This window comes from Typha angustifolia, chromosome 12, assembly GCF_048772165.1.
Source record: "Typha angustifolia cultivar Huaian chromosome 12, ASM4877216v1, whole genome shotgun sequence".
Taxonomy (NCBI): Eukaryota; Viridiplantae; Streptophyta; class Magnoliopsida; order Poales; family Typhaceae; genus Typha; species Typha angustifolia.
Window position 1 is genome coordinate 6,616,848 of NC_133250.1, and position 11,756 is coordinate 6,628,603.

The 11,756-nt window shown below is 35.6% G+C and overlaps 1 protein-coding gene across 1 annotated transcript; it reads right to left on the bottom strand.

Annotated features, from left to right (window-relative positions):
* Window positions 1–154: 154 nt before the first annotated feature.
* On the bottom strand, window positions 155–11,756 carry LOC140772283 (UDP-galactose transporter 1-like). The gene is made up of 5 exons (XM_073114271.1): window positions 11,349–11,756; window positions 4,130–4,379; window positions 3,813–4,020; window positions 723–954; window positions 155–647 (listed from the first exon to the last, which is right to left on the bottom strand). The coding sequence occupies exons 1-5, from the start codon at window positions 11,457–11,459 to the stop codon at window positions 423–425; spliced, it is 1,026 nt and encodes a 341-aa protein (XP_072970372.1). The 5' UTR covers window positions 11,460–11,756; the 3' UTR covers window positions 155–422.

The window sequence follows — 11,756 nt, forward strand, 5'->3', positions numbered from 1 at the left end:
TTTAGTTTTTAAATAGATCTTTAAATATTTTAGGACATTATTATCAAGCCGATGAGTAATAATATGCATTCATCTCTAGATTTTATAGGCTTAATCTGCATGCCACTCAATATCTATTTCATCCAAGATAACAGACAAAAGAAGACTGGTGATGTAGTGACAAGTAAGATTGTCAGCTGAAATTTCACAATATATAACCACAGTAACAATAGCCATACAACCCATGATTCTGGATGAAGCATAACAATTACATAGCAGGTTGTTTAATTCAGGAAGCCCTTTGATACATGCAGCAGCCCAAGGTGTACCAAATTATCAAATAATATGCCTGCAATAACTAATCACCTACGGGATTCAGCTTCCAGGAAGATAGAGCTACTTTCAGGTAGCAAGATTTTCTGCAAATAGGTATCTTTGCATCACTAAATAGTTCCCTGTTTATCGCTTACAAGAGGGATCATCTCCATTCTACCCTGGGGAGTGCTTGGAGTTCTAGCTGTTCCGGGGACAGCAGGTTGCTGGGATATCATGTGCCTAACATAGCCATAGAAAGTGCAGCCCAGCAGAGTCACTGCACAGCCGAAAGCATTCATAGAGGAAATTGGATTTCGAAAGACAAGCCATGAGACCAGCACCGCAACTGCGACCTGTGACAGATATGTTTATATATCATCTGTAAGCACGTAAATGGAATCATGAAATAAATGATTAGCTGAACTCACTTTGAGGTTTCCCGCGACATTGAAAGTTACAGCAGTGGTTGAGTGTATGACATAGAAGATGGAGAAATTGAGACAAAAGGCCAATATTCCTGAGCTGAAAATGATGAACAGCGATGGAAAGATGGATTCATGTGTGTAGAACCAATTGATGACTCCCTGCCCTTCAAGTAAAACAGCTGGTACTGCAAGTATCATGGTTGCAAAGGGCGCCATGTAGTATACTGTGTTAATACTACAAAACAGAAGCGCAAATTACATAAACATAGCAAAAGAAGCCCCAGTAGCTTCAATCTTACATGAGGCAATCTCAATAGTTCCATACTCAACCATCTCGTAGTAACTGCTGTAGACTCTTCAATTTATGGACAAATGCAACAGAAGAGGCACTAGGTCTTTATTCCAATGATAAATTAGAAAATATCTCACAAAATTGTATATCCTCATTCCCGTTCCAAATAAAAGAATATTTTGTGCCCACTTTTCTGAAATTAAAGTTTCTCTGAATTTAAGAAGACTAATTTATAAGACCACAGAAAAAAATTGTTTTTCTTTCTCTACATATGAACACTAGATCATCAACATGAGATTTCTTTGTTGATTTCTCCTATTAGAGTTTTCAACAAAATTTACTAAGATTGAATTGTTATGGTACAGCTAAATGTTGGTATCCTATTTCAGGATTTCTAACTTAAAGCACTCAAAGTTCTCACATGGAAACCATATGTAAAGCAAGTCAAATACTGCCCCGGTCAATATCACAGTCCTACACAAAATGCATACCACATAGTTAATCCATCAACATTTTATTCTGTGTTTACCAGAGCTTAGGTGCTGAGGGTGTTATGAGAACATATATTCACCTTAAGAGTAAGAAATTTGAAACATGAGCACAGTAACCGATTTCCAAATCAGAAGACAAGGGAAATATTTTAGCAGCTACCTAGAGTATGATACTTGAGAAAGTAAGTGGCAACAAGAACCTTCAAATCTGGTGAATTATGTGAGCTGTAGGACAGGATGTGTCGGAGAAGGATAAGGCCAAGTGGAGATGGTGGCATCTTCACTGGGAAATCACTCTATAAGTTCCTTAATAATAGGGAGAAGCCCTCAGGTGTTGCCTGGTTTTTGGAAGATAAAAGATCCTTCAAAAATCAAAGTTTTTCTTTGGTTGGCATATAATAATCGCATCCTAACCAAAGATAACATGTCTAGAAGAGGGTGGTCTGGTAGTAATAAAGGTTGTGTATTTTGTGGCAGGGAGAAATCTATTAGACATTTTCTTTTTAAAGTGTGGGTATGTGCAGCATATTTACCAGTGGACAAAGAAGGTTTTTGAATATAGCAGTAACTACAGTATGTCACTGACCTGTTTTAATAGAAATCCTATGTTGTGAAGCAGAAGAGCAGGAAATTGTGGTATAGTTAGTGTGCGGGGTTATTTTGGGCTATTTGGCTTGAGATGAATAGAAGAATGTTTCATGATAAATCTAAATACTCATTAAGCCATATTTCTATCCTGGGCAGGTATTCAAGGAAAAGAGATCAGTAGCAAAGCACGAAAGCTGCTGCAGGAAGGCAGCTTGGTGATTCTGGATGATGATTGATGGACTTCTATCCTTTGGTTGTGTCTGGATGATATTTTGGGTCAAACCTATGGCGTTTTGTGTTCATGATGTTGTAATCAGTTTGTGCTGGTTTATCTGTGTTGTCATCTTGTAGGTGGTAAACTTTCTGGGTTTTCTATATAGGAGTGTCCCATTAGTGACTCCTGGATGTTGTGATTCTGCTATTTTTTATGGTTTGATCTAGTTGTAGTTTTTGTTCGTTGATGGGACTCCTTTTAGTAAGGAATGTCCTAGTGTGATGTTGGTGTTAAGAAAAACAAGGTTATTTTACTCAAGGTTTCAAATATCGAAATTGATACTAGCCGTCCAGAAAAATAATACGTATCGGCAGTATCGGTTGTATCAACCGTTCGTATCGAATTGGACTATTTTTTAATTATATAAAATTATAAATATTATTTAAAACTACAGAATGGTTTTTAGAAATTTAGAAAAAATGAGAGGAAAATAAGAAAATAAAAATTACTCACATATGAAGCCTAAAAACTTAAAAAATATATTAACTTACTTAAAATTTAAAATTTTAATGAGTATCAAACTCTCTCTCCCCTCCTCTTAAAATTCAAAACTTACTCAAAAATTACTTACATAGATAAGGTTACTATTTTTTCTTTACTTCTTCCTCCCTCTCTTTTTCCCTTCTCTCTCTCTCTCTCTCTCTCTCTCTCTCTCTCTCTCTCTCTCTCTCTCTCTCTCTCTCTCTCTCTCTCTCTCAGGCTCTTAACAACTGGTCTGCTGCTTCACCGTAGCAACAATAGTAAAGATCGTCGAATTTACTCGGTGTAGGGGAAAAGAAAAAGAGAGAGGATGAGAGAAATTAAAAACTGAAAAAAATAATAAAAAAACTCATCCGAGGTCGCCAGAGGTCAAGGTCGAGATCCCCGAAGATTTACCTGGTCGCCGATGGAAGAAGTGAGAAAGAAGAGAAAAAGAGAAAAAAAGAGAGAAAGAAAGAAAAGAGCGAAAGAGAGGCAGATGGAGTGGTGGGGTCGGATCCCACCGATTTCAAGCGGGATTAGCCAATACTGTCCGAAATGGATCGGATATCAGCCAAAACTGTCCGAAACGGATTGGGTATCAGCCGAAACCAGCCAACGGGTAGGTTTTGGCCAAGATCGGGATCAGCTAGGGCTGATCTCGATCCATTTCAGCCAATCCCTATGGTTTTACTGTTATGTTTCAATATAACTGGGTCCTGAGTGACCTTTCCTTCCAAAAAAAAAAAAAAAAAGGAAAAAAAGGATCCTTCAAATGGGAAATGGAAACATGATATACATAGTAAACCAATTTTATGTATAATCTACTTTACTGCTAGATTTAACTATGATATTAATTGAGGTCCATGGTTACAATGGCAATGATAGCAATGATGGCATAAGATGAAAAAAGATAATGTAAAGTAGCTTTTAATATCTAATAATTCAAATGCAATCATCAATCACCATAACAGTAGAAGATACTGTACCTGTCAAATTTATATCCATGAAGAAGGGACTCTGCGAGAATAGTCTTTGTAGATGTCGCTAGACAGCCAAATAAGGCAGCACAAAATCCAAATACATTGAAGCTAAGTTCTGTCATTGACGTTAGAAGTATTCCCCCAACAATGGGTATCAGAGAAGTCCATATGCGCCATTCAAAATATTTCCTCCAGACTAACCACTGCAGGACAACTGTTTTGGAAAGAAGACATCAGAATGTACCGAACATCAAATGCAAATCCAAAACTTATAGAGAATCTAACAACAATAAAATTGCACATTGATACTGATGTTTACCAACCTGTTGTTGCAGGAGTAAATGATTTTATAGTTTGCATGAAAGAGACTGGAATGTAACGCAAGCTCACATTTCCCAACACAATGTTGATGCAGAACACAAATGACATAGGAAAAATCCTTCTCCAATGATCTTCAGGGTCAACTTCAATTAAAGGTTTAATCTTAAGCAATCTTATGGCAATGTAAGCTCCAACAGCAGAGCATATGAAGTGGATGCATGATACTGTCAGCGGAAACTTGAAATCCAGTTTCTGCATTTAAATATCAACTATGACTATCAAGCATATGTACATGAAGTTGCATCATTGTAATGAAGAAAGATATCTTTCCAACTATATTTTATCTGATAAAGTATGAACCATTATGCTAGTCATGGCCTATCTGGGACAGGTAGGTATGAACAAGTTATTACGAAAAATGAACAGAAATTATATAGACCACTTTATTGACTATCTGTTAAACACAAAACATTATCAAGAGTATGGTTTTCATTATTTTATAACCCCACAATCGAGATGCTAAAACACCTTTTGTCCTATTAGGCTGCTTCCTAGTTTTATCATGACCTATTTCCATTAAGATCTTCAATATGTTCAATAATGTAAAATGCAAAAGATCATATAATATTTGAAGAGTACGAACAAGTATTTCCTCAACAAGAATACAACAGCTCAATCATAATATGTTAGCAATATAAGATAACATACTTATCATTTTGAATCCAATAAAGCCATTGATGGCGTCAAGGCATGTCTTGCCCCTTGCATCCAAGATATCATGAATTCAAGCTTTTGGTGACGGCCTTCTAAAAAATGAGGTAAAGTTGTACATCTTCCCAATCTAGAACTCAGATAAATGAGAGCCTCGTGCATTAGAATGCCATTTAATTCAATGAAGCCATTTATAAACCTAAAGCTTCTACTAGTTTTGATGAGAAACAGACAAACTTACTCAACTTGCACAAGTCATGAGAATAGGAAATGAGCCAATTAGCAAAAAATGCACAGGTGTTGCATCACCGCATAAAATTAGAGTAAAGATAAAGAAGCAAATAAAATGCTCAAATTATTGTTTTATGATGACATCCCATCATTCACTAGTCCAACATTCTCTAAAACAAGGTCCCCAGTATCGGGATCGGGATCAGTATCGACCGTCCAGAAAAACGATACGTATCGTTCGTATCGGATCAGACTATTTTTTAATTATATAAAATTCAAAATATTATTTAAAAATGCAGAAAAATTTAGAAAAAATGACAAAAAAATAAGAAAACAAAAATTACTCACATATGAAATCTAAAAATTTTAAAAATATATTAACTTACTCAAAATTTAAAACTTTGATGAATACCGAACTGAGTAATTTTTGTCATATTGCATAAATCTTGTTGTGTGATTTACGTCTGAAAAAGATAATAACCAGTATTTGAATCTTGTGCCTGAGAATACTAAGGATAATAACTAGCATATGAATCTTGTGATGACTCCAAATAATAAATACTTGATGTACCATAATCATAGGAACCAAAATGGATCTCCTGACGACGTCGCTAATATGTATATATATCCTCAGTTTCTCTGTCTTCAATCATTATGCCTCTTTGACTTTCCTGAACAAATGTAGATGGAACAATTTCACCACCATATGTATCATCAGGACTATGACTAATACTAGTAGGTATACTATTTTTCGCTATTGAATGACTCGTACCAACCTCTGTCCTTATCGTAGTCTCTCCCAATATCTCATCTAACCATAGGTTATCTCTGTCATCTAATAACCTGTCATATTTCTCTGATCCATGGAGTCAAGGGGTCTTCTTCATCAAAAACATGATTTAAATCAATCAGTTGTTTATTTTCTGTCTTTCTTCTTAAATTTCTCTCCCTTAATCTCATATTATAATAACAAAAACTAACTTCTCCAATCTTTCTATTGTTAATCAGTTGCGTGTTTTTGTGTGGATTAAGGAGAATGTAGTCCAAATTCTTTCACATTGTGATGAAGACACAGTTTGACTTAAAATCTTGTTTGCTATTAGCGTCAAATTTGGTGCCTCCTCCCATCCATAGATAGACCATCATTTAGTTAGTATTATGAGATATAGTTGCAGCAACTTTAACAGTACTAAATTGCCCAGCTCTTAATCTATATCTCTCCATCTGAAATTAGAAATATATTATTAGCTTATTGCATACTGATTCTATTGAAAGTTAAAACTTGAAACAAATAATAATAAAATTATTTAATTGAATCATAACTCACTTCCTTATCGCAAAGGATTTGTTTATGAATATTGAGCTCAAGCTTGCTGATTATCTTCTTAACCCTCAACAAGACTTCACTATCATTATTGATATTTTTAGAGAATTGAAATCTTGGATTAAGAAAATACCCTATAAAAATTTAAAATTTGTAAACATTTAAATTTTTAAATATTTATAAATAAAAGTAAATTAGTAAATTAAAATTTAAAACTTAAAAGCATGCCTATCAGCAGTGTGTATATCTCTATGTAGTTGTTTGCTCCATCTAAAATCAATCATCTCCCACCACTTTCTATAACTTTGGCCCACACTTTTTTTATTGATTATTTTGCTATGTCCATTGCCTCATATAAGAAACCCATCTCTGACTTGTCATCATTGTCTACAAGTCTTAATACTTTGACAAAACGCTCAAATACTATGGTGGCAATTGTAATATTATCCAAAAATATATTTCCAAGAGCCATATTTTTTAAAGTTTCACCTAAAAATTTATCTTTACGTTTTATATTCTTAATTTGTATAGACAACTCCTGTAATATAAACATCCGCATAATATTATCCTTGTAGCGCATGATACTCTCTAAGGTTAAAAAGTGAATGGCAAATCTAATGACCCGAGTATGACAATCTCCCTACCACCAATCATCTGCCTGAATAAATTAAGAATCCAACCATGGTTATATATAAAATTTGTTAACCTCTGACCTTTACGTATGACCATGTCAATTTTAGGCTCTTTTGCAATATCCTCTAATATTAAATCAATACAACGTGCAACACATGAGATCCAATATAAATGAGGTATGTCATCAGTAAATTTTCAACAGCTTTATAATTTGCCCCATTATCAGTAACCATTTGGGCTACTCTTTTTTCACTGATTTCTTATACCACCTCATCCATCAACTGACAAATATAATCTACATTTTTGAAATGAGCAGTAGCATCCACAGATGTGAAAATATTGTCCTCATGCCAGAGTACACTAAGAAATTAATTATATTTCTTCTGTTTTGTATACTCCACCCATCACACATCAGTATATAACCAAATTCATCTCAATACTGTTTAAATGTCTCAATGTAAGTATGAAGTTCATTTACCTCTGAGTCAAGATATTTAGTAGCAATATCATTTGAACTAAGAGGCAGAACACCAGGCCCTACTGATTGTATAGCATCCACCATAGTATGATAGTAAAGACTATCAGCTACATTGAAAGGAATATGATTGTAAAAGAAAAATTTAGAGATAGCCCTACCAATGTGTTTCTTTGCATTTTTAATTCCTTTGAGAGTTGTCTTGATGGAAATTTGTGTACGACCTCTTTTTTTCTGAAGATATGTATCCATTAGTCTAATATTTCCAGACTCTGCTGTAACACCAGGAGTCTTATAGGTAAAATTGCTGCCCCCCATATTTTCTCTCTCCTCGTATATTAACTGATCTAGACCTCTGAAAGTTACCACCAGTGTTTCTTCTCATCCATTTCTCTTCTCTATGTATATTTCTGCTATCTTTTATTGTCCTTCTCATCTCTCTCTCCTCATCCTCCTCACTTTGCTCATTGTTATCATCATCAATGTGTATAGGATTATGCATCAATTCTTCACGAACCATTGACTCTTTTTGTTGTGCAGATTATTTATCCTTCTTTGGCAACATTTGTTTTCTAACTTCCAAGGACACTTGAGTGCAAACTGCTATATTTCCTTGTCTTCCAGCTAAATGTTCTTTCAAAAGGCTGACACCACCACTCATTTCTTTTCCACACCAATTGCATTTAACATATCTTTTATCTTACTCAATAGTGTTGTAATATTGCCACCCAATGTCGGTATCATATGACTTCTCTTTTGGAGCCATTAATATTTTAACTCTTCAATTAAAAAACATAAATAAAAATCAAAATAAAATATAAAATAATTTAAAATTTATGAGGCATAAGCAACATCAGCTGCAGCAGCACCAGGTGCTGCTACCACTGCAGCAGCACCAGGTGCTGCTACCACTGCAGCACCAGCAGTGGTGTTGGTGTTGGTGCTGCAGGTGCGCAGCAGCACCTGCTGCAGGTGCAGCTGCTGCACAATGAAAAAATAAATTAAAAACTGAAAAAAAAAAAAAACTTACCCAAGGTTGTCGAATCTTCGTCGAAAAACGTTACCGAAGGTCAAGATCACCGGAGATCTACTCAATCGCCAGTGAGAAAGAGACCTATGAGAAAGAGAGAAAGAAAGAAAAGAGAGAGAGAAAAGGGAGAGAGGTAGATGGGGGTGGGGACATCAATTATTGATGTCCCCCGAGTCGGATCTAACCCGTTCCCACCCGTTTCGGTCGGGATTGGCCGAAACCGGCCGATCCTGACTAAAACAGATCAGGTAAACCCCAGCCGAAACAAATAAACCGGCTAGTTTCGGCTGGGATCGGGATCGGCCGAAACTGGAAACCATGCTCTAAAAATGGTACTTAACAAATAATCGGATGATATTTTCTATTCATCATTAATTTTACATGTAAATTTTTTCTTAATCCAAGAGAAGTGAACATTATAGTCATTATTCAAGCCTTTTTCAAATAAACATAGTGTCAGCTATAGAAACTATACTATAGTGTCAAATTCCCAACCAAATGGAAATTCAAGCTAGACAAAGGCACATTAAGATTCACGTGGCCAGTTTAACTCTAGCAAGACCAACTATTTGTTGCGACCTACACTACCAATGCATCCAGTGTGCATCTCTCCTATTAACCTAGATCAGTGAGTAAAATGAAAACTCTAAACATAGGGATTTTACTCATCTCTAACAAAATAAAAGGGTACCCTAGTGTATGAGGCTTTGCCTACATGAGGTCCAAGGAGGGAAGATGTACGTAATATTATCTTCATTTCCAGAAAGATTGTTTCCAAGAGTAAGCTGATGACCAGTTGGATGGAAGTGGCATGCCTTACTAGAACACCAAATGATTGTGCATATTTTCAAAAACTTGGTTATTTCCGGATGTGTTCATCTTTTGAATAGGAACATTAGGTTAGATGGTTAGTTTCTATCAACACACTACACAAGGAAATGGTGTGACACCAACTATCCCTACACAAGACTAGGAACATTCTAGTCATTTTTTCATGTTTTAAACACCAGTTATTTCCGGATATATTCATCTTTTGAATAGGAACATTAGGTCGGATGGTTAGTTTCTATCAACACACCACACAAGGAAATGGTGTGATACCACCTATCCCTACACAAGAATAGGAACATTCTAGTCGTTGTTCCTAGTCGGTTTTTCATGTTTTAAACACCGGTTATTCCTTTTAATCAATGTATACAATCACACTTCAAGGTACGGATAAAGGGACCATATGGGAAATGATACTACAAATCAGATATTTGCGATGAAATATACAATCAAGCAGAGTTCAATTATTTTGAAAGACTCATAAGAAATAAAATAGCACTCTTAAATTGTCAAATAGGGAGATAATGACTCAAGGTAGTAACATAAATATGTAGATGTGGGAGATACATAAGTAGATATCCTGATTAATAAATAGAAAAATGGTCACAGGTACAAGAATTTCCAAGAACATACATTTAGTAGATTTCCTTTCTCGATGAATCTTAAAATTCATCATGGCTTTTCACTAACTCATCTTCAAGCGTGCATCTTTCGTTAGTTCAAAAGGCTCTAGATTCCCCTTTCTCTAATTCTGATATTGGAGATTATCGCATTATTAGTAGAGATATCAATTAAGCTAGAAGACAATTTGGTGTGGATTTCACCCTTTGTCCACTATAAGCACTTGTCTGGTTCCTAATTAGGAAATTTCCTTTTTAAGATTAAGAAATACTACTCTAGATTTGTGACCAAACATAAAAGTATCTCTATTCCAAATTAGAAACACTAATCAAATTATTTTACATACAATCCAATTACAATTGTACCCTTGATTTGACTAAAGTCATTTCACATGTCAAAAATCCTCTTTCCTCTTTCTTACCACTCACCTATCTCATTCCACAAATCAAAAGTTCTGGTTCAATTTTCTCACCTATCTTCTCTCCTACTATCTACATATCTTATTTCTTATTTAAGTATGCATTGCATACTTACAAAAAATAAGAACACTTTCATTTAAATTTACATATCAAATCAGTATTGAGTCAATTTTCACTTCTTATTTGTAATTTTATCTCAACTTTACGTCACATCAAAAATAATTATAACACTAGTATTCTAGTTTACAACCAAACACCTTGTTTCCCTACTCTAGATTAGAGGTACATTTAAGAGTAAGAAATTGAAATAGCTATTCTAGATTTTTCCTTAACCGGAAATCAAACCGGGCGAAGAGAATATAGGAACTTCATAGATAACCCAGTTACTAAATTCATCCATACATTTCTGAGGAGAGTTTTCAATGTCATCATTAAGAAAGAGGAAATATATTGAAGGCCATGCTTAGAACCTTGATGCCATACTAAATGTACAGCACACTCCCAAGGCTAAATATCAAGGATTTCCAACAAAACTTAACACGCTTATGCTTTATATAAACAAATATCCTTCCAAATAATCTACTCTTCCAACGATATCCAAAAGAGTGAAGCTAAGTACTTGTAGAGACAACACCTCGTAAAGGAAACTCCCAAGACATTATGTTTTGTCTAATCAACCATATTCTCATAATAAATAATATATTCTGCCTTAACACATGTCAGCGAATCCAAAAGGATAACATTAAGTTTCAGCTAAGCACGAATCAGACTAAATATCAGATTCTGCTAGACCCAAGATTGTTATTTTCCGTTAGCACTAATTCCGATTTATTTACCAGTAACAAAATGCCCACAGGATTTCCACAAAAAAAAAAGGAAAAGGTGAAAATTTGCCTACCCAATTGACGAAATGAATCGAGAATCCAGTTTTACAACTCCAGCATCATACCTGGAAGATCCACTTGTTCATGATGATGACGCTGACGTTGAACGCCCACCACTGCAGTATCGCGAGGATCGAACGAACCATCCCCCAACTCGACACCCGACTCTCCTCCATCTCCCGATAGGCCGAAAACAAACTCCAAATTCCACCCAATGCCAAGTAGGGTAAGAAGACAATGGCGATCGAAACCGTCGAGTAGAGGGATTTATGTAAACCCCGTGAGATCTTAACCCAGACGCAGATCTTGGTGTTAATTTCCTAGGAATTGAAACGCTTGCATCCTCTCTCTCTCTCCTCTCTCCTCTCTCCTCTCTCCTCTCTCTCCTCTCTTGTATTAGAGAGGGGTGGGAGGGAGAGAAACGTGAGGGAAGGAGGAGGTAGTGGCCAAGGCTGTAGCTGGTGCGGGTGTGT